Source organism: Schistocerca gregaria, chromosome 7 (assembly GCF_023897955.1).
Source record: "Schistocerca gregaria isolate iqSchGreg1 chromosome 7, iqSchGreg1.2, whole genome shotgun sequence".
Classification (NCBI taxonomy): Eukaryota; Metazoa; Arthropoda; class Insecta; order Orthoptera; family Acrididae; genus Schistocerca; species Schistocerca gregaria.
In genome coordinates, this window is record NC_064926.1 from 238,963,476 (window position 1) to 238,989,695 (window position 26,220).

The window sequence follows — 26,220 nt, forward strand, 5'->3', positions numbered from 1 at the left end:
TTCTTCAAATATATTGCCTAACAATGTTTGATACTGTGACAAGGCTTTATAGTTGCTTCGTGCAAGCGAGACACCCCATAACAGCATTCAGTTTCGGTGATAAGGAGTTCCCTTCCTGTTACATACTAATGTTTGACACCAAAAAGTTTTGCTGAATACAACTTTTATTTTATTTACTTTTTATTTACTTTTGAGTCATCAGTCTTCTGATTATCTTATCGAATTCCTTGATTTCACAGTAGCACTTGCAACCTACGGCCTCATTTATCTGCTAGATGTATTCGAATCTCTGTCTTTTTCTGCAGTTTTTACCTTCTATAGCTCCCTCTAGTACCATGGAAGGTATTCCCGATATCTGAACACACGTCCTATAATCTCTTCTTCTTGTCAGCGTTCTCCATATACGATTTTGCTACATTTTGCGTAGAATGTCCTCACTCTTTACCTTATCAGTCCATATACAATATGTACAATATAAAAGCTTACTGGTACTACACAACGGTCACAGACAGCAAACACCGGCACTGTTCATGCAACAGACTTTCTTTCGATTACAACAACCCAGACATAGATCCTCATGTTCGCAATTTCAGTAGCAGTTACTCTCTACGAGCACTTACAAATGGTAAACAAACACACCCAAATGCGTCGTGATGATTGCATAGGCCGGCACGAAGTTGAAAAAGATTCTTTTCTATGTAGCATTGCTGACTACCTAACTTTCAGTTGTTCAACGATAGAATTTCTCTTTTATTAAAAGAAACAACATTAATGACAAAGGAAGTCCTTTCCAGTTAGATTTTATGTTTGTTACGTCTGCTGTTCGCAAACCTGTTTTTGCGACGTTTATTTCGACACTCCACTGTGAGGTCTAAGGCGCTGCAGTCATGGACTGTGGGGCTGGTCCCAGCGGAGATTCGAGTCCTCTCTCGGGCATGGGTGTGTGTGTTTTTCCTTCGGATACTTTAGGTTAAGTAGTGTGTAAGCTTAGGGACTGATGACCTTAGCAGTTAAGTCCCATAATTTGTCACACACATTCCCCCCCCCCCCCCACCGCAAGAATATTTCTGAGCGATAAACTGACGTAATACGAGACATGTGTAGCAACTATCCACAAGCACATCTACATCTGTGTTATTCAAGTGTGGTATCTATTGATCCTGGTACCACACTAATTTCCTATCGTATGATATTTGCGAATTGAGTGATTTTCCCGCCGTTTTATCATTTCGCGAGACTTGCTTGGAAGGAAGTAATACGTTACCCGACTCTTTCCTTGGACGAACGCTGTCATCTCCGCAGATATATCGGGCCGACTTAAAGATAACGCGGCGAAACGTGGCGCTCTTCGTTGTATCTTCTCTATCTCTTCTATTATTCCTACGTGATAAGGGTCTCAGATTGATGGACAAAACTCAAGAATCAGCCGAACTAGTGTGTTGTAAGTATGTATATGGTTTTTTGCTAAGTATTTATGTTGTTTCTATTTAGCTTTGTTAAGGTAAACTATGTAGATAGATATTATTGTTCTAACAAAATTTTCCAGACGCGTCTGAATATGGGACGTATGTCCTGAAACCGGATAGCGCTTTCCTTTCCAGAAATAAATAATTTTCGCAGCTGTAGCAGATTTTATCACTGGCAATAAATAACAGATGAGGAAGTTCCTTGAAGAGAAACGTGTCTCTCTGAGAGGGCACGGCCGACTTCCTTCCCCGTCCTTCCCTGATCCGATGAGACCGATGACCTCGCAGTTTGGTCTCTTCCCACAAAACAACCCAACCCATCCATTACTCTCCACTGGCCTACTCCCGAAATTACGTCTACATCGGTCGTGTCGAGTTTTATCCGCGCGGAAGCCCTGAATCCGATCACAAATCTGGTCAGATTTTCCGTAAGGTGGTAGTTTGTCCACTATACACATTTGCGGGAGTGTATCGAGAGCCTTCCAAAGTCAAAGAACACAGCATTCACCTGAGCGCCGTTATCTGTTGAGCTTCGGCTCCTGCAGACTAACAGACTGAACTGAGTTTAGAGGACGCGGAAAATTTATTCAATTATATGAGCCTATAAAGACAAAAGCTACTGTTTGAAGGAATACTTTTACAAGCGCCTTTTTTGACGGCTGAGCAAATGCGAGCGAGAGTCACGGGAACAGATCCGCTTCGAACAAAAATCGTCCTCTTCTGATTAACATTTCGACAGGTATCAGATTTCCAGTATCTTTCAGGCAGTGTTAATTACAGGATCTTATACCAAAGCATATGCGACACGATAGCAAGAATCATAAAACCGTTATTGGCTGCATTAAGACTGTAATATGAAACCCATAACTGCGCAGGACAAAATAAATTGGGAGAGGTATGTGCCAAGACTGCAGGAGCAAAGTCTTGCAACACCGTTCTTCGATGGAGAAAAGTTTGGTATTAGTACTGAATGACTTAACACTTTTTTTAATTTTTTAAACGACAGCTAGTTTTATTATTGATGGAATCAAAGTTGTAAGTCTTTCTTTAGAAACTCTGAAATGCCAATAATGTATCATTGGAAGTATTCTTTCTTATGTTTGTCACGCAGCTTGGCTATGAGGTATTTATTACGTTGTAGCAAAAGTGTGTTGCAGTTCTCAACTGCTAACTTTGTTTGAATAGTGCAGTGCTGTCTCCCCTCTACCATCTGACTTAGCCAATCAGTTGACTTGATCTCCAACTACAGAGTGAAATAGCTATAAAGGGGTAAAATGAAAGTTGTGGTATATTCTTATGTGGTGAAGTATGTAAATACTTCTGTGCCTCTATTAAGAACTATCTTTATTGAGATTCGGCTACACGTTCCCGGTGGGACTATTCTCGAGGAATAATGTCGTAGGTAGAAATGTACAGGGAAAGAGTGAAATGTGAACTTTCATGAGAAACTAACATAATGCCCATGTTTATTGAGGTAGAAATCAGACGAGCAACAGTTTCCCTATTTCTTGGAAACGGAAAAACTAGGAAGCAAACAGTACTGACAGAGCCAAAGCTCCGAAAGCATGAACGCAAGTACGAAGAAGGGATCCAAAACGAAAGTAAACAGAATTCTTTTCCTGCTTTCAGAGGGGAGTTTATGACCGATTCTCATACTGAGTCACTTTCTAACAGTGGGGAATCAGTTCACAGCCATCAACGCTGAATCGTCAGATAATTCTGAGTATAGTAGAACTTCCTTAATGTTGACATCATTAATCCGTATGTCCTTTTTTGTAGTGTTTGGTACTCCGAATATAATAGCGGCATTAATCTGCGATTGAAAGACGGGAATCACTAAATGTAATTTCAGCCAACCGCTACACACAGGTGTCAGTTAACAATTTGCTATTGAGTTGTACAGTACTGTAGTGCCCTAGTTTGTTACGAGTGCAAAACGACATCAGAGAGAAAGCTGGTGGCAGTGTGCATGGACAAAACAGTAAATGCACTGCATAGAATGGATAAAGGAGAATTGCTGAAGAAGATTGCTGCTGAATTTGGCGTTGAAGCTTCACAAAGATTTCACTATGCTCAGTCATTATAAATGTAAATGACTGGCTAAAAAATGACAATAATGCAGGCTACGGTATAATTTCCGATGAACAAATTATGAAAGTTTGTCCATCTGCAGAGAATAACGACAATGGTGGCTGATTAACTGGTGCTCAGCCTGAACACATGACGACACATGCGGAGCCAACAACGCAGCTGGACAAAATGATAGCTTCAGTGAAACTCCAGACAGTAACAATTTGGACTGAACTATGGCTGGTAGAACGCCCAGGTGAACGTGTTGCACATAAACGGCATACGAATCTGTCTCAAAAAGACAGTTACTGATTATTTCAGTGTGTAAAACTCCTTGGCTTTGTTCATTATCTGGTCAACTTTTATATGAAAATAGTATACATTGTGTTAGGAGCATAAGAGCAGATATTTATGTTGATGACTGAATACTGTGTACTTACAGCTTGACATCACTTGCAGACTAATAATTATGGTTATTATCAGTAGTATGTTTCTAGGTCAGTTAGTAACTCCAAGTAAGGGTGGCACAAGCAAGCCAACAACTTTTATCTTCCTCTGGGTAGCAAGTCAGGCACTGATGTATGGACGTAACATGGGCACTCTATAGTAGTCCAGTACGACCGTACAGAAAACATCAGGTAGTACAATTTGTGGCGTGTTTGTGGGAATACCAGCCTCGCAGGGTAGCCACGTGGTTTAAGTCGCCTTGTCACGGTTCGTGCGGCTCTCCCCGTCGGAGATTCGAGTCCTCCCTCGGGCATGGTTGTGTGTGTTGTCCTTAGCGTAAGTTAGTTTAAGTTAGATTAAGTAGTGTGTAAGCCTAGGGACGGATGACCTCAGCAGTTTGGTCCCATAGAACCTTACTACAAATTTCGATAATTGGGAAGACCATTAGACTCAGAGAAAAAAATAATAAACATACTGAAGTGAGTATCTAAGTATTTTAAGATAACAGTTAACACAATATCTGTACCTATAATCCTAACATCCAGTATGTTATGTGTCTCTGCGTGAAAGTAACAAAACGTGTGCTTATAGCATTTAATCCATGTCATTTTATTTTTTCTGACTTTCCAGTTTATCTGGATTTTCGGTTATCCGGATTACCTACGTTCTCACCAAGACTGGATAAACAAAGGTCCACTATACTGTTTTCGGAAATGCTCTTCCATATTCTCGGCGATTTTTAACCTTCTTTTGTTTAACCTATTTTGTATTCTGAAAAAATTCTCTTTGCGATTCACCGTCTAAATACTGCTCATGTAACTGTATCTGTTTTGTTACGGCCTAGCAGGCGTGTCTGTTAAGTACGGCAGTTGAGTTGTTGGCGAGACACGTATAAAATACAGTTAATACAGCAGGAGATTTTGTAACTGCAGCAGAGCCACTATGAAACAGGAAACTGCTTATCCAAAACACCAGCGCTGTTACTGTGCTAGTAAATGCCAGACGCGAATTTCCGTGACAGCTAGGATACCATCTGCAAGATGGAGCGATAAACTGGAGTCCCACACGGAAACCCACGATTTCCATCGCAATTTGTGACTACCCCAGCAGTCGGTGAAACAACGGCACGGTACTTGTCGCGGTTTTATCGGTTAAATTTCGATCTGTGACAGCAAAGAGGCATAAATCTTTCTGGAGGTCGGAAACCAAGTTAGTAATAAATATCTGGAAAGAAGGAAGACTGTGTCACAGCGATGTCAGAATGACGTAAAATGAAGACTTGCAACGTTGACTCACTGGATGTACCTTACAGCTGTCACATTGGACTGCTTGATACTTCTGATTTGAAACACCAAACAAAATCATTCGTATTAGCAAGCAGGTCTGCTCAAGCTTACCTATTTGTTTATTTACACGCACATAATATACTCGTTAGGTGTCTCTTGATTAGGAGGTAAACAGTTCGAATGCTGAGACTGGAAGAAAGTTGCGTTATCAGTATTTTATCGTCAGGGGAAGGTGCGATGGTGATGTAACGTTTATGACCATCTGCCTACGAGTGAATGTGCTCAGCTAAGTCCAGAACTTTCGTTCAGCGTGTCAGGGCGTCAGAGAATGTGATGCTTATTGATGGTGATCTGTCTGTCAGAAGAAGGTCGTACTGAATTTGCTTCAGTAGTTTTGAAAGCTCTGTGAAATACGTGGCAGAAGATTATTCCTCTTGTATCGCTTTTTAGGGATTTGTCCCACTGTCTTCGTGTATGGACCTCGGGAAGAATGATAGCTTAAGTAATTTTGTGTGTGCTGTAATTAGTCGTTTCTATAGGAGCAATAAGTAGGCAGTTGTAGTATATTCACAGATTCCTCACTTTATGTTTGTTCTTGAAACTTTTAAATTAGGCTTAGTTCGCGTCAATCTTCAACAGTCTGCTAATTTAGGTTTTTTAGCATTTCTGTGACGCTTTTGTACTGACGAAGCAAAACCTCTGGTCGTGTGTGCTTTTCTTCTTTTTGAATATTAAGTATCCCCGGATAGCTATGTTTGGTACTAGTTACATTCACTTGAGTGAACTACAGAAGTATTTTGTAAGCAACCTTTTTGCAGATTCATTCTACTTCCCAGTATCCTATCAATGAATCGGAGTCCCGGTTTATCTTTGACCAATCCTTCGTGAGCATTCCACAGCATATCCCTACACATTGCTAAGTGCACGTATTTGTATAATTTGACTGATTGCAATTGTGACTCATTGAGATTATAATAATCTCACATACTTTGTTCCTTCGTTCTGTGAAGAGCACAACTCTACACTGTGAACATTTAAAGTGAGGCTCCAGTCTTTAAGCTCTCCAATCCCGTAGTTAGTATTCAAGAGGACCAGGATACGTTCTGCGTACTGGATTGCCCCTTTCGTCCTCACCTTCCTCCCTTAATGTCGTTATCACCACCGTTATAATTGTTAACACGTACTACTACAATCCGCACACACAGCTCACTGTCACCGATGCTCTACAGCTGTACACGTGATACGACGAATATGTAAGTTGTCTCAATAGAGGCCGCCTTACACATTGTACCCTGTGAAAACGAACCACACAGGAAGTGAAGCGATTAGATCCTTGGACTAGCTGGCTGTCTGTAAACGTTTACTCAATTTCAACTCATTACGAAAAGCACAAAACCACTCTAGGTTTGGCAAACAACAAAAATAAACTTCTCTATTAATCTCGTTGTACGTACACACGTAAATACACCCGTTAGATGCTTCATCTAACGAACTAAGATGGTGCTCCTCACTTTTCACCAACACTGCTAACATTACGATGAATCATCTTCGAAAGTACAGCAACGAAGAAAAGTAAGCACTTACCAAGCAAAGCGGCAGTACGTTAGTTTAATAAAAGCGGTAATTCCTTATACACGAGACTTCTTATGTCTTGTTATCAATCCGTTATTCTCCATTTTCCCCTTTTTCCTCAGCTCTCTTTAATTCAGTGTATGTTGACAATTTCAGATCTTGTTTTATCCGAATAATGTACTGAAGTCATGGTATTCCTCGTGCATTCTTTCCAGAAATATTTGTTTCTATTAATTTCACAATGAATAGGTTTCCCGCCTGTCCGACCTTCCATCCCTTTATGGCCCTCCAAAATTATCTTTTCTCTCTTATGTACCTGAAGAACGTCTCAGCCTTAATTCTCGTTGTCTATGATCTTTAGGACTCTTCTCTAACTCCGTGGCCGAAAAGCCAGTAATCTATTCCAGTTTTGGGTTCCTTTCCGCGGCTGATTTCTTAATTTTAGCGGCCTACTTTATCGTATGACAACCAAAACCAGATGGAAGAAGTCCGGTTACTCTCGTATGTATGCTTAATAGGCTAAGCCTAATACGTGCATAAGAAGTGTTGAGCACATTTGTTTTACTTCAAATGTCGTCGCAAAGATTCTGAGCTCCTTACAAAATAAAAAGGAGGCAAACCCAAGATATCATGATTGCAGTCTTGGAAAGATCTCTTTATATTTCAATAACTTAGTGTCCTTTGTATTGGTGTTGCTCGTTTTTTAATAGTGACGTAGATTTTTATGTCGTCATCACTGTAATCTCCTTCGTCACCGGTAACAGTTTTGGACAGCAATTGTCTCTGTTTACAAGAGAACCGAAGACGCAACTACTGACACAAATTGTAGCCAATTAATTTATGTGCAGTTTCCTCTCAAAATGAGCGATACTCATACGCCGGAATTTTTAACTTTGCCCATAGTATCTTGCACGGTGGTTATCTGGTCATAATTTATGACATATGACAATTATCTATTGATTGACGTGTGTCGTTGTGAGTTACAGCGTACAGAAAGTCTCTGGAAAAACCGAGATTGAGCGAGTTACTGATCGTCGTTCTCTTTACCGGTAAATCGAGTACGTGTAAGTATTGTTTAAGTACACCATACCCAGACGAAAAATATTAACAGTTCCTAGGACTACTGTCACTTTGATTTGTTTTTACCAGTTTGAAAGTATGTTAATCCCGATGTTTTGCCATTCAATGAACGTTAAACTCTAAAATTTACTTCAACTTCTGTAGCTGTTTGGTCATTGCTTCTAATGTTACAACACAACATCAACTGCGTTGCCGTTTATTCAGACCGAATGCAGATCTGTTTACATTTGTTAGTTCTAAATGCGACTGTAGTTACAGCGTCAACATCGCTTATATGCTGGGATAAAATAAGTCTCGAAGCTTTTTGGACGAACGGTGTAAACGTAACGTAACGTAACGTTTTGTATTTCGAATATCTTGCGTAGACATATTTTGCTCGTTTAACTTTCGTCTTCACAGTGCGGCATAGTTTGGTTTATCAGGTTCTCAACAACCTTTTTTTTTTTAACGCAATCTAACAGTAGATACTTCTTTGGCTCTTTCCATCAACATATCTGATGATACCCACGTGTGGCGGACGTATCTGGCAATAAAATCGAACTGTGTGTGAGTTGTGGCTGTTTTATCTCTATGCTGGATGACTAACACAGCATTAATTTTGCCAGTTTCTTTCAAAAACGGAAAAAAGAACTTTGTTTGTAGTGTAATATCAAAGAAATTTCATTTCCATATAAACCTGGAAACACCTTACAAATATGCAAAGTTCGTCTCGTGCAAAGAAATATGCATAATGTACAGATGAATAAGTACAGCTGCTTCAGGAGTCTTCAACGCGATTTTGTAAATTTCTCTGTGGCAACGTCTCTTTGTAGCTCTGAAGACGACTAATGTTTTCGCCTACAGCCCTTTGCACTTCGCAGCTGAAAGCTGTCAGAAGAGTTGCCAGGAGTCAGGGAGTTCTTTAAGATGTCTCCACTTTAGAAGTTTCTTAGTAGTAAAAAATAAATGTATTCAACCTTATGCATGTTGTGGCATTTTGTCACGCATCTCGCTGTTTATGACGTCATATTGCCTGAACGGTGCGTGGTACCATGCTGCAATTTTGTAGGCGCATTTAGCGGCATATGCGCATACTTACTGCAAAGTTTATTGCGAATAGAGTTAGTAGCACGGAAGTAATAAATTTAAAAGTCATGCATGATGCAGCAGTTTTTCACGCATCTCATTGTTTATGATGTCATGTCTTCTGAACCATGATAGATAGGTGGTTCTTATCTCGATAGCGATTGATACCTGACAGTTGGGGAAATGTGTACCAAATGTAGTTGAAATAAGTCCAGTGATTTAGGAGGAAATGTGGAAAACACACACACACACACACACACACACACACATACACACTTTTATAATTTGCTCGTATGGGTTATTGGCAACTGTTGCTGTGTCCCCGGCATGCCACGCCTGTGTTTGCTAATAACATGGTACTTGCTACAAAAGTTCGTCTCAGATCAAGGATTTGTAAAAGGAAATAAATCGTGCGAAGTTCTGCGTTAAGCAAATACGTTTGGCGTAGAAACGTTGGCGAAGTAACGAAGCCTTAAAAAGTGTCAGCTTGCGAGAGCCGACTCCGATTCCCAGTCTCCCTCGAAGTGCGGCATTTAAGCCGCAGAATGCAAATGGCGCACGAAAAGAAGAGCCAATTAAAGGGAATAAAGTCGCGGACACAGGCCGTTAAGTTCATTCCGGCCCGAGAGACTTGGAGGGCCTCACGTTAGAGATGGACGCCTCCGTTACGGCGTGAAAATGAAGTTCAAAGTTAATTTGGGGCCGCGCGGATTGCTTTCGCGAGAGTTTCCGGCGGCTGGTGCATACTGATGCTCATTACGGAGATGAGCGTGGCTAATGCGGCACTCCGTATGCCCTGCGCGTCCTCACACCCGCGTTAATTAAGCCAGCGCCGCACGGCGCATGCGCCAGGCCACCATGGACAGAGGAATCGAGGCCGCCGCTGCGCTGGATTTTAGAGCCAAGTCGTTTCCTTATCCCCACCTCGTTCTGTATATTATCTGTATTATCGCAAAAGCCATAATACATCGTTTTTAACACTTTCGCGATTGATGGGACACATGTCCCAATGAAGTAATGAGAATTTTTGAGCATTGGGACGTCTATATCCCATTTTTGTCTAGCATGCATCGATACGCTTTCGGAACTTGGGAGAAATATATCACGAGGTTTGGGGTGGATATACAGAAGGATCTGAGTGATCAAATGGGACGACGCGTGTTTATAGTGTGTCTGTTTGACGAAAATCAGATCAAGTGACTATCTTCTCCAGTCCCAGAACGCTTGAGATAACTAATTATTTTCTTATACATCATAGATACTGTTCCGAATCGTTACTACACACCTAGTAATTCTACTGAACTGTACGTAATTTTGTATGTAGTGGGAAACATCGTAGAATGTAGAAAATATTGGTGTGTGATATGTCAAAGCCATCTCCTAATGTTTTGCTACAAACGTGTGCGATATTTCTTTTTTTATTTTTGACTGTCAGGAGAGTAAATGTATTTTGGCCTTGATTTGTTATACCTCTCTCAATAATCACCGTACTGATAAAAAATTCTAAAATTAAATAATTAGCTCTGAAAAACGATAAACATGGACCTAGTTATGTTCAGGGGTTACGCCTGCCCATTTAGCCGATTTTAAAAATCGGTCAGTGTAGATTTTTTTGTGAAAGTTTATTTACTACAAAGGAAGACAGGTTTTGACGCCTAATTTTCCAAATATTTGGTAAATAACTTTTAACTATGGAAGGGTTAAATAAGCTGTTTTTGTAGGTAGCAGTAATCCTCTCTCCCCCCGATTCTCTAAAGAATCGAACTCCCACATATGAAACAGCCTCAGACGTCTGAGTACTTTGAAAAGAGTTAATCTGTTTAATATTTGACGTTAAACACGTAAAGCCTTTGTGGATGAAGACTTACAGCCCTAATTACTCGTATATTGGTTTCAGTAGTTTCCTTGTATTTGCGCAGAGACTAAAGAGAACCGTCCAGTCCTGAACTCGTAGGCGAAGAGAGTGATAACCGTTTTACACGTCGCAACAAGATCTTTTTTTCAGATAGAGTAAAGCACGAGACCGTTTATTTTAGACTTAGATACACTACAAAAGCAAAGTCATTAAACTACAGCTTCATAATATAATTTCGTGCAAATATTACGGTATCAGTTTCATAATTTATGTGGTGACTATGTCACAAAATGCATTTAATTGTATCTTTAGTATAAGGAAGTAAACTAACCAAGGTTAAGAAAGAAGAAAGGGCACGTTTTATTATTAAAAATATTCTTAACATGTTTCATGGTTTTAAATTTTAACGGACGAGCAAGGAAAATTTAGTGAGGCTAAACTCGTTTCCTTTCTTTATTTTGTGGGCAGTAAGCAAGAAAAAACTTAGAAAAGGTTTGAAATTATGTTTGAAGTTTGTTTTACGTCGCTACGTGCTCTCATTGTCAAACTCTGGATGCGTACAGTCTGGGTAATTTGTGGTTTTTAGGAAAGCTACTTTTTGACGCACCTCAGTGTTTATAAAGTAACATCACGTGAGCTATGTGTCATACGGTGATGTAATTTTGAACGTACTCTTAGTGGAACGTGAAAAATTTGTTGCGAAAATAGGAGCTAAGAAGTAATAAAACGTCATGCTGATGCTGAAGTTTTATTGTATGAACGGCGAACATATAGTAAGCGACAAACTTTTTTGCTTTCAATATTTTGTGGCGGGGGGGGGGGGGGGGGGGGGTCAGAGAGAAAAACCTTCGAAATGGTCTGAAAGGTTCTGGAAGTCGCAAAATATCCTTACTCTTAAATACTAGATGAATTCGCAAACCGTGAGTTCCGCTCGCTTAAGACATTTATGACCACACTTTCGGATACTACTTGGCTTATTGTGTTAAAGCGTTAACGTCAGATTATACCTCATAAGTTCATTATGAAAACTTTTTAAATTTTTGATTCGGTGAATAATTATGAAAATTAACGGAAATCAAATTTTGGTTTCCCGGGTGATTACTTTAGCTGTTTAGGACTATAGAAAAGATAATGTGCAACCAATCGCTTTTTCAATCTGATATGTGTTACTGTGCCATTAACTGGTTTTACAACTAGTGCAGGCTCATCTTCAAATGAATGTGTTACAGAAACATTACTTTCTGGACCATGTGCAGCTACAGGTGATGGTCGTAGTACTGGTGAAATCAACGGAAGTTTAGGCATAAGTTAACGAAATGTTTATGGAATGAAAAGACTTACGTTTTAGAATACTTAGATTGCACCGCATCTTACTATTTATGACATATTCTTTTACGATAATATACATTCCAGCTAGCTTACACACACACACACACACACACACACAGTATTTAGGTGCATTGGTTTTAAGTAAACAAACACTGAACATAAATAGAAAGAGTGTGATGTCTTAAATGCTGTCAAGCCTGTTGCAAGGAGTTCTGCTCCAGGTACGTTAATGTAGATAATGAGTATAGTGTAATTCCATGATAACAAATATTTATTCGTAAAGAACTATGCTAGATACAGTTATGTGGTTTGTTCCAAATGGTAGCTTAAATCATCCACTTTTTTGGATACACTTCCACAAGTCTGTGTGGCTTCTGGCAAACGACATCTTAACTCATCACCTGGAAATGTTGGAACCTTACATTGTACTTCAACTACTGGAATTTCAACCATAGCTATTGTTTCAACAAGATGTTGCTCTGCCAGACTGAGGATTATGTGTTCGCCAGTTCTTGGATTAAATGTTTCCGAACAGGAGGATCGCTAGAGACGTTCCAACATCATGGCCACCGTGTTCAGCAGACGTAACTTCTGTTGACCATTTATGGGGTTACGTTACGGGTAAAGTGTCCATTTCACCAGGTCCTGATATGCAAATTCTTACGATACGAATACGAGGTGCTGTAGAGGCGCTGACGGGAGAGGTGTTGGCAAAGACAGAGAGAAAGTGAGTGGCGAGTATACGAAGCAAATGTGGAATTGTATCTATAATAAGCCTTTATGGTTTAAACTATGTAACAAACCGCATAGCCGTATCTATCAAATTTGGTTAGAAATATTTTTTTTGTAATCGGGAAAAGAATTTATTCTCTCTCTGCATAAAACTCATATTTTCTCTTTATAGGGTAGCCTAGAGGCAGGTGTCATCCGTTACAGTTTCAACGCTCTGTGGCGTAGTTTCATGAATTTTCCAGGCGTGGCTTTGTATCTTGAAAACTTGTTCGTCAAGACAGGTCTACAGGTGCTGAAAATTTATCAGTACCACTTTGTTACACTGTATAGCTTCTGTTTGTACATTTAAACGTTCGAATTTTATAAATACGGCTAGATTATACTTATTTACTAAAATATGCTAATCCAACACACTTTGCAGTATTACCAAGAAAAACGAAATGACCATAAAATTAAGTGCAACATTTTACAATGTGCCTTTACTGGAGTGTTCTTTAAATCCAGGGCAGTAGCAATGATCATCATCTGAACCAAATTAACCTGCAGTTCGCCTGTTGTGGACACTGTGGAACACATATAGGACGCTATAAGGCGTTAGCTTGGCGTCCACAAACCACCAGCGCATAATTAATTTACGGGGATTGCGTGACCTGGGCGAAGACATGTGGTGCCTTGTACTTCCGGACACATATCAAGGACTTGTTGAATCCTTGCAGAATCGCTGCAGTATTTCATTCCACACGAGGACAAAACTGCTGCTAAGAGATACTCAAAATATTTTGGCACATCAATGTAACTCGCAAATCCCTTCTTCGTGGACCCATACTTATGGGAACATTCCTACTGTTGTAAGCACACACTTTGACTCTTGTAATTTTCCACTATTCGTAATGGTACATCTACAATGAAGAGAGGTCACTTCCCTGCTTCGCAATCCATATTAAGACAACACTGGACGACTTTTTTCGTCGCTTGTACTGGAAAAAGTTTTTGAATGAAAAGGACAAGTGTTTCCAGAAATGATTTGTCTAAAGTACGAAATGAATAGATTACAGGCTTTTACGTGTCGATTGAGAACTAAAAGTTGAGTGCGCTATTCTTTAAAATTCTAAGATTTTGAATTGAGCGTGGTACTTTATATTGTTAATCGGCTCCTAAATTACTGTACGATTTCGATCAGCGTTTAAAGGCGCATCAAATGTTTTTCTAAACTATTTTATTTCTTACTTTTAGACAAATAGTTGCGGTAAACATTTTACATTTTCTTCCTTCAATTTCTTTTTATGTCCAAGTTTTAGGCAGTTAAATATAAAGCCTTTTTTGCCCACAATAGCTAGGCCTTCACCAGAGAACTTTTTTACACGTTAACTGCATAGCTAACAGCAGCTGTTCAAGAAATATTTTAATATTCCCTCAATTCACTAATTTAGTTTTTCTTAACTGTCGTGATTACTCTCAAGCAATTAATTTCGCTTCTTGCCAAGCTACATCCCAGGTTGGTCAATTTGTTTATTTTCTACTCTTTCTTCGTCATGAAATTTCGGGCAAAAAGTTTCCCCCGAAACACTAAATAAATTTTTCTTAATTAGCCTGATTCATCTAAGCAATTAAGCATTTTTTGGAAAAGTAGACCTCATGCTAGTCAGTTTCATTTCCTATCTTTCCATTTACCATTCTTCATTCGGCTATGAAAATTCGGATAAAAATCTATTGTGTAATTTTCTCTCAAGTCGCTGATTAATTTTTTCTTTGTTGCACTGGTTAATTTCTAACCAATTAAATAAATTTTTGCAAAACTCGATTTCATGCTCATCAGTTCGAAAGGCCATTTGTCCACTTCTCACTCTTCGTTTACCTATTAATATTCTGATAAAAATCCATTGTGTAATTTTCCCTCAAAACACTAATTAAGTTTTTCTTCATTGAACTGATTACTTTCAAGCAACTAAGTACAATTTTGCAAAACTAGACCTCACACTGGTCAATTTGAAAGTCAATTTGTGCATTTCACACTCCTCGAGTGACTATGAAAATCCGGACAAAAACCCACTTTGTAATACCTAGGGAGTCTTGTTTTCGGCGCCGCTCAAACATCTGACGAAAAATCGTTAGCAACAACACAGGTGTGTTGTGCAATGAACGAGAGGAAGCGAAACAAGTGTACTCACCTCGACCTTGGGCGAGGCGGTTTTCCAGAGCCGCGGTGCTGGAGCGTTAGCGGGGGCGGCGGGGGTGGGCGCGGGGGGCGGCTCGTCTTCGGTGCTCTCGATGTCGACGAGCGTCTCGTCGTCGTCTTCGTCGTCGGCGCTGGCGCCAACGCCCGTGGGGCTCGGAGCGTCGCCCACCGAGGCCTGCGAGAACACAAGCGCTGTTTCAAGGGAGCGCCCCTGTACCTCCAGTATCAATGCTGTAGCCAGCACAAGGAGAACACTCTTCTGTTCCTCAGAGTATTTACCGATGACTTATTACGACTGTGCAGTAGCATCAGTATAAAACTATTAATTGTTCAGATGTATAGCAGTCTTTTTCTTATACCTATCTGTGACTCAGCGTCTCCTCCATGTGGTGAACAACAGTCTATCCTTTTCGTGATATTGCCGTAGTGCCAACAGCGATACGTCTGACGTTTATGATTTGTTAGCAAAATTTTTCGATTTTTAATGAATATAAATAAGTAGATCGACAAATCTCTGATTGTTGTAAAGTGGTTTTTCATCACCCATGTTAACACCAATCAACATGAACGTACAAGAGTTAGTCAGAAAGTAATGATTCCTATCCTTTCTCTATTTTACAAGAAAAGTAAGTTAGTTTGTTACTTTCTCTTATAATCATACACATTTGTCAACATTTTTCTTACACCTAGGAACAAGACTATGTATGCCTGTGCGGTACAAATCATGATCCGTCTTCCTAAACCACTGAAGCACAGAATTTTTCAAGGCCTCCAAATCTTCAAAGTGATGCCCCTGATGAACATCTCTGAGTGGGCAGAACAGGTGGAAGTCTGGTTGTGCAATGTACTGAATGCAATAGAAGACATAAGATTACAATATCAACTGTCGGAAGTTGGTGTTGAAAAAATTATTTTCCACTCTCTCCAATGCTGCTTTCTCAAATGCAATACTAACTATACATAATATATAAAAAGTGTCAAAGAGAGATTAATAAGGAGAGCTAAAGCAGTAAAAACAATAAATCTGAGATACCTTGAAGATCAGTGGCTCCACATCTGTACAGGTGGTTCATTAACGGAAAAAGGAAACGCTGTCGTAGGAATGTATACCAAAATTCTCTTCTTTTGTGAAACTTTAGGTCCAAACCACTCAAATTTTTAAGGTGAAGTTGGAGCCATTGAAACAGCATCATGCCAGCGAAACAACAGTTTACGCACATTTGGCAAAGCTGTTATTTTAAAGCTTTTATTTTTGTGATTCCAGAGCAGCAATACCGGCATTTTGCAACACACAAGATAGAAAAATCGTTCAAGTTAAGTAACTCTAAGAAGTTATTACACGTCTTCACTATAATAACAAGACAAATGCGTTTCAGTGCATACCGTCTGACTGAAGATTAGACGGAATAGAAAAACAGACTTTCTAACCAAAAAGGGTACGAAATTAAACAGCCTGGAAGAACTAACATATTGTATTTTGCAGTAAGACATTATTAACAACACATTTAAAAAAGAATTAAAACGATCCAATAAAATTTCATTAAGAGAAAGATCGGGAAAAACCTCATGGACGACTCGCTAGTGCCCGATGGACGAACGAGAGAATCAGCGTCCATATTCCTCTCGACGACTGGATGTGAAAGTTTGGCCACCAGTCAGCATAAGATCTCCATCCCGCCCTCTCCAGCATGTGTCACAGGTTGATTCGATCATGAACAAAGAACATTTAAAAGAGTGTTCAGAATTAAGTGATTGTAATTGAGTCTTAAGGACATTGTATTGGGAAGCAAACAGGCAAGTAACAATAAATCAAATGCCAGAATATTCAAATAATAATAATATTTTCAGTACTCAGGATACACAAATCTTGAAATAACCCAGTTTTTCAATAGCAGCCATCACATTGCCTTTACCAATGGATAATTGGCGACACAGTTCATTTGTTGTTATCTGGTGGTCGTCACTGATGACTTGGCTGACACCCTGGGTGTTGGGGCCAACGAGATATACGGGCTCTGTGTTGCACGTCAGAGCATGTGACACTATAGGTCTTATGAATTGTAGCAACCGCATCCAACTGGCTGGAAGCGTGTTACAACTTCAGGCCAGTTTAATACCTCGTACACGTGCGTTTAAATATACTCACACACTCGAAAAGGATTTATTGGGTACCTTCTCATTCACGTATTGATTCCCCACCTGGCCTAGGATGTAGCCAAGCGTTCGCGACGTACGTCGGGCAAAGCAACTACTGCTACGTGACAAGTTCGTTGCCGGGGGGGGGGGGGGGGGGCATGTTTTCCACGGGACGTGGCTGGATGTTGTGTGACGTCATCGGAGTCTCTGGCCGGCCGCTCCGCGTAGCTTTAACCAGCCGTGTCTGCTCTTCAGCTGCTCTACAGTGACAAACAAATAGTACGACGGTGCTGACGTCCAACGCAGCGTCTCCGTACTCCTCCCCAAGCCGTTCATGAGTGCGATTATGTGTTTCACCTTTCGCAGTAACGAATTCAGACACAGAGCCCTGTCTAAATATACATCAATGGCGACCATTTCTTACACTTATACAGTGCTGCCATCATTTGACGTTGACCGCTGTTACTGGTCAGGCATTTCTTCCTGGCTGCTCTTCGTACTTTCAGCAGGCGAACACATCGAAAAACCACCCTGTACTTTCCTTACAAGAAAGAAACAAGATGACAAACACTATACACTCAGATAAAGAGAAAAATAAAATGCACCATTCTCTGCCAAAATGAATTAGAAACGGGGACATATAATGATATTAGGAAGTAGTTCTGCATAAAATTGCATGTCGGCCCGAAACTCTACGCTGCTCAGCGCTGTTAGTACTGTATCAATTGCTCATCGGCGTCTGCCACATTGTATAAAGTACCCTCTGTCATTTACCGTACAATTCTTTACCAAAAGTATGTGTTGCACCTGGAACTTGCACCACAAATACTGTGGTAATGGGAAGTGCTATTGATGTGTGGTTTTCATAGAATGGAATGGTAATCAGGAAATCGTTGTCCAATCAACAAATTGTAATAATACTTAGGAAGTATATATCTTGTGCCAACATACTGGTTTTTAAATGGAACAATGCCTGTTGCCATTAAAAAACTAAAAGCAGGGCAAATAGAATGTACGTGATATTTGTTGCAGGGCCCAACTGCGATATCGTATTTTAAAAGTTTCCACACAGACATGTTTGTACCATTCAACCTGCGTACGATGTTGTCATATTTGCTTACAATGTGCTTTTGTTTTTCTTGAGTACACTGCAACTTATTTGTCAGAGTGTGACACTCCAAGCGGTAGGTCGTGAGTGGACGATGGGATTACCAAAACAGAAAAGGCCGACATGCTCATGGTGTATGGACAGTGTAGGAAGAAAGCAGTTCGTTTTTGTACAGTGTGTGCAGCAAGATATCGCAATAGACGTCAACCATTTCGGCAATTATTTATCTACCTGTTCAGCCACTTGCGCGAAAGCGGCAGTGTAACACTAGACAAAGTAACAGAAAGAAACAAGTTACCACAGAAGAGGGGGAAATTATTGTTCTTGTTTCCGTCGCAGTTCATCCGCACGTTAACTCCAAATCCATCGCACGAGGAAGTAGCAAGAGTCAGGAAAGTGTCCCATGCATTCTTCATCGACATAGGTTCCATCCCTATCACATCTCTCTCCATAGAGAGCTGAATGAAAACGTTATGGGCATCGTGTTAACTGATGTAGATGGGCATTAAGACAGAATACTCCATAGGTATCATGTATTCTGTTTAGTGATATTTACTAATCACGGCCAGGTAAACCGCCTAAACATGCGCCACTGCTCTGTGGACCAACCCGTTGGCTTCGCGAGGTGGAACGTCAGCATACATGGAGTGCAAACGCGTGGTGTAGGATCGTGAACAATCAGCTCATAGGCCCGATTCTCATAGACGAAACAGTGAACGTGCAGAAGTATCGAAACCTCCTAGCAGACCCTCTTCCACCGATGCTAGAAGACGTTCTTCTGCAAACTAGGAGGAAACTATGGTACCAACATGAAGTACTACAGCATGTTTTCAAGAATTATTTACAAAGCGTTGGATTGGAAGCAGAGGATCTGCACCTTGGCCAGCCCGTTCCCCGGATTTGACTCTTGTACACTTTTTTTCTGTGCGTAAAGCTGAAAGACGCTGCTTACAGGGATATACCAACTACATCCATGATATGCAACGACGTATTACTGCAGCCTCCATCTACACTGAAATGCTAGCAAGTATACAGCAGCCGTTCCATACCAGACCGGAAGCGTTTATAGCCGCTACCGGTGGTTATTTGGAACACAATCTGTGATGGTGAATTGTTTCGTTACTGGTCAGAACCCTCATAACTAGTGTCCCTTTTTCTGCTGGTAGATATTGTTCAAAATGCGATATCTCACAAACGACCTGTACTGTAACGATCGCAAGAAAAACCGCTGACATTCTGATTTACCCTACTTTTAGTCTGTTAATGTCGACCGGCATTGTTCTATTTAAAAAATAGTACCTTTGCACAGAAATGCACTCTCTAAGTATTACTATCCTCTGTTGATTAGTTAACAATACACCGAGCGAGGTGACGCAGTGACGCAGCACACTAGACTCGCATTCGGACGGACGACTGTTCGAACCCGCGTGCGGCCATCCAGATTTGGATCTTTGGTGATTTCCCTAAATTGCTCCAACTAAAACCCAGGATGATTAGTCTGGAAGGGCACGGCCAATTTTCTTCCCCATCCCTGACACAATCCGAGTTTGTGCCCCGGCTCTAATGACCTCGATGTGGACGGGACGTTAAACCCTTTCCTGACTAACAATACGAGCCCTGACTACTAGACCATTCTGTGAAAACCGAAAGCCAAATAGCACTTTCTGTTTTCGCAGTATTTGCGGTGCAAGGTTTCGGTGACTCATCTGGTATATCTTATCCATAAATGTCGATAAATAACGCCATACACTAGTCTTTGCTACTCATACCACGTGTATTTACTTTTAACTGACAAGACTGGGACACAGACGTGCAAATGTGAACAGGTAAGCACTTCTGGACATACTTTTTTTCGGTATGTTAAATGTGCAGAATTTAGACAAGGAGTACGCATAATGTCTGTCAGTTTCCGTATTACAGCCCGTAATGAGAGAAACTGACAGTAGTTTGATATACTGATGAACAACTTATGCAAATTGAAATTAGATGAGTACCAAAATGCAAACGCTCTCCTGCAAGAAAGTGGTCAGCAGCATTTTAAACGTTTCATTAGGAACACTACACTAGCAAGCTGGAGCGACCATACCGAACTAGAAACAACGCTCGGAACTACGACATGATCAACACGTGGCCTTTCAAACTATACCAGTTTCCTGCTGTCTACTGTAGCGTAAAATTTTAAAAAATGAGAAAATGTTACTAAAAACTTCCGTGAAATGATTTTTCTAAGACTAAGGAAGAAAATAAGTTAGAGAAATATTTGACGGACCTCATTTAATGTACATGATTTCGAGCATCATCCAAAGGCGCGTCAAATGTTTCTCTAGCCTACTTTATTCCTTACTTTTAGAAAATTCGTTTCACAAAACATTTGACTGATTTCTTCGACTTTGTAATTTTTTTCTCTTCAAGTGTTTCCACTTAGCACAATGTCACTCACTGACTCTCCTAGCGTTTTCTGTTCTCGAATTAGTACTTAATTCGAAGGAAACTATTTTGACAGTAAAATATCACACAAATGTAAATTTTAATGCGAAGAAATAGCTAACCCCTGAAAAAAACTGTTTGACACCTAGTTTGTCTTTCTAATGTCTGCTGCTCTCGAAATATCTTAAATTTAGCGCTTGAACCGCAGGAAGCCTTTTTGACATTTAAATAACAAACCATTTGTAAGTTTTTGTGCACGAAATAGCTAGCCTTGTAAGGAGGATATTTTTGACACATCACTTACTTAGCCAACGTGAAATATTTCAGTTTTCCATCCAATCATTAAGTTTTTGTTAATTACCGTGATTACTTCCAAGTTTTTGTTTCAACGCTTTACCTCGTTTATCCACAGGATCAGCATTGTTGTATGAGTTTGGCAATATTGGTGACAGCTGGTGACCCGATTTCCTTCCTGACGCCACCATTCCCTCCAGAAGGGAATCTGTATACCCTAACTGTCTGAATCTAGCGAAGAAGTGAGAAAACTTCTTTCTAAATGTTCTGTTGGTATCCTAACGCACTCGTTCTCTTAAACACCAATGGTACCATTATAGTGCTAAGTGAACGAGCGCGCTCGTACGTTAGCACAACATGATGTATATTCTATACTTATGGAATTTTTAATCTGAAATGCTGATGTTACTCGCTACCTTTTATTGTAAAACGACGCAACATCACTGTGTGTCTTGCAAGTTTGTAAAGATCATGAACTTCTGTTTGCGTGTTACAAGATCCAGTTATGATAACACAGTTCTATCGAAACCGGTAATCAATAAAAATTACAAGCGATCTTGGCGTACCTGATATTTCAGGATAATATAACAATTCAGATCATCCCTACCAGTTAATACAATGTCAAATACGTATGAAATTGTTCTAATTTGGTGCTAATCTCTGTTGCCATCATTTTACTACAGCTGCTGCTTAACTGTAGTCGGTCCTGAGAAGAGGTTATACATTCACTGTGTGCAAGCTAGCCACCTCATAAAAACAACTAGTTTCGAATCTAAGAGATTGTCTTCCTGCTGTATTTATATGTTTCACAACAAAAGTATTTTGTGAATACCACAGAAAACATGCAGACAATTTTCAAACGACACAGCCGATTTCCTTTCTGAGCCCAGTTCATAACGATATTGAACCCCGCCTGTTGTTCATTACAAGATTGTGACCCATCTCCTGCTCATTACGAACTTGTACCCCATCTCTTGCTCACTACGAGCTTGTATCACTTCTATAGTTCGTTACCAGCTTGTGACCCCATTTCTTATTCATTACGAGCACATACCCAAGCGCGAATGACGTGGTCGACAGAACGTTACACCCTAATCCTCCTTCTCTTGACATAATTGTACCTAGCCACTTCACGGTGTATCAGCTGCTGCCCAAAAAGAAGACTATATACAAGTGTTGTACAAAAAGCAGTGGTAACTGTGTTGTCAGTGATACCAGACTTTATTGACAGACATTCACCGTATTTAATGCCCTCAATGTAATCGATCCACATCTCACTCAGTTTCCCCCACACAGATGGAAGGTGACGTAATCGATGTCTCCCAAGGACCGCCCAGTGGCAAGGAAGATATCTTCTGTTGTAGCAAGTGCCACGAAGAGGTTCATCCATTTCCGAGAAAAGGTCGTAGTTGCATGTACTGATATCGAGTGAATAAGGTGGATATTCTAGTATCCAGTATCTCAAACAGTCACGTAAGAAGGAGATCTTGCACGGAGTTCATTATGCGGCATCGTGCATTGTCACGAAGGATGATGGGATGCAGTGCCAGAACGTGTAGTCGCCTTCTTCTCAGTGCGGGACGAAGATGATGTCACAAGAAGCTGTAGTATTATGCTGTAGTGATTGTCTGCTACGGCGCTTGAACTCGTCTTTTGCGACTGACTCAAACACAGCTGTCGACGCTTACTGCAGCACTTACGCCAATTAGCCAATTAGCCAAAATACCACCTGCTTAATAGCTTGCTTCTCCGTCTTTGGAACGAAACACATCACTGATTCCGCACATCAGGGATCCGAAAGTTTGCTGGAACGTTTTTGGAGATGTGTGACATTAGATGTCTACGCACAGGTCATTTAATTCACGGGTAGCTGATTTGCGTAAGCGATGATGGAGCCCGCAATCGACCCAGATGGGTGTCCATAGGATGTACATCAGGTGACTTTGGTCGCCGAGACATCAACGTGAGTTCACTATAATGCTCCTCAAACCACTATAGCCCGGTTCTGGCACCGAGACACGGACGACTGCTGAAAGATGACATCGCTGTCGGGGGAGAAATCAAACATGAAGGGATGCAGGCGGTTCGCATCTGTCAGCGTGTCTTCGATTACTATCGCAGATTCTGTGAAAGAGTAGGAGAACGTCTTCCATTCCATAATACCTCAGACCAGCCTGGTTCTGTGGCGCCGTGCACGTTTCCAGCCTCGATGACGGCATTCATGGAGACGACCCTCGAAGTAGAGTGGCAAAAATGTGATTCAACCTAAGAGCCGACGTCTTTCCATAGATCGACGATCCAATCCCGATTGTCCCGTGCCCACCGCAGACGTAATTGACGATTTCGTTGGGTCAGCATGTGAACACGCAAGGGTGGTCTGCTGCGGATTTCCACGTCCAACAATGTACGATGAACGGTGTGCTCCGAAACACTTAAGTGTGCACCAGCATTGCGTTCTATCGGCAGAGATACCACAGATCTCCATCTATCCCACTTTACAGAGCAGAGGAGCCTCCTTTCTCCACTTTCTGCGAAGAGTCGTGGACGGCCAACCATTTAGCGCGTAGTTGTAGTTTCACTGACCTACCTCTTTCCGTAGATGCTAGCAACAGTAGCAAGTGAACATTCGACCAACTTCGCCGTTTTTGAGATACTCGTCCACAGGTTTTGCTTAATAATAATCTGCACTTTGGCGAAGTCAGTTACCTCACTTGACTTCCCCACCTGCAGCCCACATCTCCGCTGGGGTGATCCCCCATCCGTGCCTGCTCCGCTTATATAATTTTGTTACCGTGTCACGGGCCGGCCGGAGTGGCCGTACGGTTCTAGGCGCTACAGTCTGGAGCCGAGCGACCGCTACGGCAGCAGTTTCGAATCCTGCCTCGGGCATGGATGTGTGTGTTGTCCTTAGGTTAGTTAGGTTTAAGTAGTTCTAAGTCTAGGGGACTAATGACCTCAGAAGTTAAGTCGCATAGTGCTCAGAGCCATTTGAACCATTTGAACCGCGTCACGTACCCTGAACGCTGCCAGGCGTTCTGCAGTGGTCATAACGTTTTGGCGTATCAGCGTAAAACGACATTCTGCTATCAGCTGCATGCCGTTTGAGGCATGTCCTAAATGTTACAGCAGCGCTACCATAGCTTTTTATACAAAATATATATTTGAGCAGTGTTTTTTTGTGTCGAACATGTGCGAACTGGAATATGTACATTGCTGTAAGAGCACGACGGCTCCTTGCCGTTTGATGTAGTGCGTATGCATCATTTTAGTCCAAACACCTACGGTAATCAGTAATTCGAGAGTACAGGGTAAGTGGATGAGGGACGCTGTATTGCAGCGTCCGTAAGTTGGAAGTTTGATTTGGTCAGATGCTGTGTCCGGATGGCCGAAGCGGTTACGGGATCCGCTCACGAGAAGCGGTAAAAATGGTCCGAGTTTCTCCCGACATAAATTTTCAGCTTTCGTCTTTGCGTTACCACAGTACCCTGTGAGGTTGGAAGTCAGCGTCCCTTCTCTTTCTTTCCCCACTCTTAGTTTCATACGAAAGGGTCAATGGTAAGAAGCTTTCGTAGGCAGGTCCGGGCGCACGTACCTCAGCGAGGTTTTCGGCGGCGACGAGAGCAGCGGGCGCAGACGGCTGGGGCGTCGCGACGGCGGCGACGCCGGCAGCCGCAGCGGCCGCGGCAGCAGCGGGCAGCACCGGCCGGAACGCCGACTGGTACGGCGCCTGCGAACACACCAGCCAACGTCAGCACGGCCTCGCCACCAGGGTTACTAAGATGGAAAGCGCTTCTGTGGATCCAGTGATCGACGAAGGTGTTGCTAAGCCTCGCTTCCAAAGGAACCCTCCAGTTATAATAGGGGACACAGACAGACGAGCACATTCTGGAGACGAGCACATGTTACGCGGTATCTTGGGCTACACATCAGGCTAACAATAGACAAAGCAGCAAAGATAGTACATAAACTGGTGAGGCTAAATTCAGAACAGTACAGACTACCCATACCAGTCATACGGACATATCACTGTGCACTCTCCGAAGCACTACTCAGTTTCGCAGCTAGCACGTGGGCGCACGGATTGAACCTGGTCACCAACAAAGTATCAGTCAGACGAGGGCAGAGAAGTGTCCTACTTAGGCTATCTGGAGCCGTCGGTACCACCTCAGTGGATGCACTATGTGTCGTGCTTAGAATATGCCCTGTAGATATCACAATCAAAATTAGTGCTGCAAGGTTCTGGTTAGAAATGGGGAGATTAGATAAGGTACACAAGAACGATTGTACCAATACAAATGAACGGTCACCTTAAAAGTTGGGGTTTGGATACATGACAAGGCGAGTGGGGTGTGAATGATAAAGCACACACACTGCACCACTTCCTCCCTGACATAAGAGAGTGTTGAGAATGACACTTACCGACTCCAGCCGTGATATGGTGCGTTTCTTAACTGGACCCTGGCCTTAACCTATGCACTTAAACCTCCTGAGTCTCAGATGCCTACTTGCACATGCGGGGAAGAAGGTTCACCAGAACACAATGTCTTCTTCTGTGCACAATAGAGATACACTACACTTAGAATATACTGAAACATACATACATACATTCTTGAGCCAAAGAATTTCATCACTGCCTACTGTAACGTTGGCTGTAGCCCGGTGGCGTTGCGGACACGTTTTGCTTTAATAAAAGTATATAGGCAGAGCAGACACGGACGGGAGATCTCCCTAGCAAAGATATATGGTGCAATTGGGGAAGTCCATTAAAATAAACTTCGACAGAAGACAGATTGTTATTACGCAGAACCAGTGAACAAATATCTCGACAAGGCGAAACTGGTCAAATGTTCACGTGCTACAGTCATGTGCACCTACAGAAATAGATAGAGAAACAGTGAAACTACCATTAGGTGCTTAGTAGTTGGACACCATGACTCTTCACAGAACGTGGGGTTTGGAGGTTCGTCTGCTCTGTAAAGTAGGACAAATCGATATCTGTGGCATCTCGATACTGGTGCATTCGCAAGTGTTTCGGAGTACATCGTTCATCGTACATTGTTGAACATGGACCTCCACAGCAGACGACCCTTACATGTTCACATGTTGACCCAACGACATCGTCAATCACAATTGCAGTGAGCACGGGATCATCGGGATTTGACCGACCGTCGATCAAT

The 26,220-nt window shown here is 41.6% G+C and overlaps 1 protein-coding gene across 1 annotated transcript in view; it reads right to left on the reverse strand.

Annotated features, from left to right (window-relative positions):
• The window catches only part of LOC126282361 (SKI family transcriptional corepressor 2), a 262,174-nt gene that overhangs the window by 70,054 nt on the left and 165,900 nt on the right, over positions 1-26,220 (reverse strand). The window contains exon 9 of the mRNA XM_049982019.1: positions 24,636-24,770. Within this exon, the coding sequence (XP_049837976.1) occupies positions 24,636-24,770 (135 nt within the window). The remainder of the gene's footprint in view (positions 1-24,635; positions 24,771-26,220) is intronic.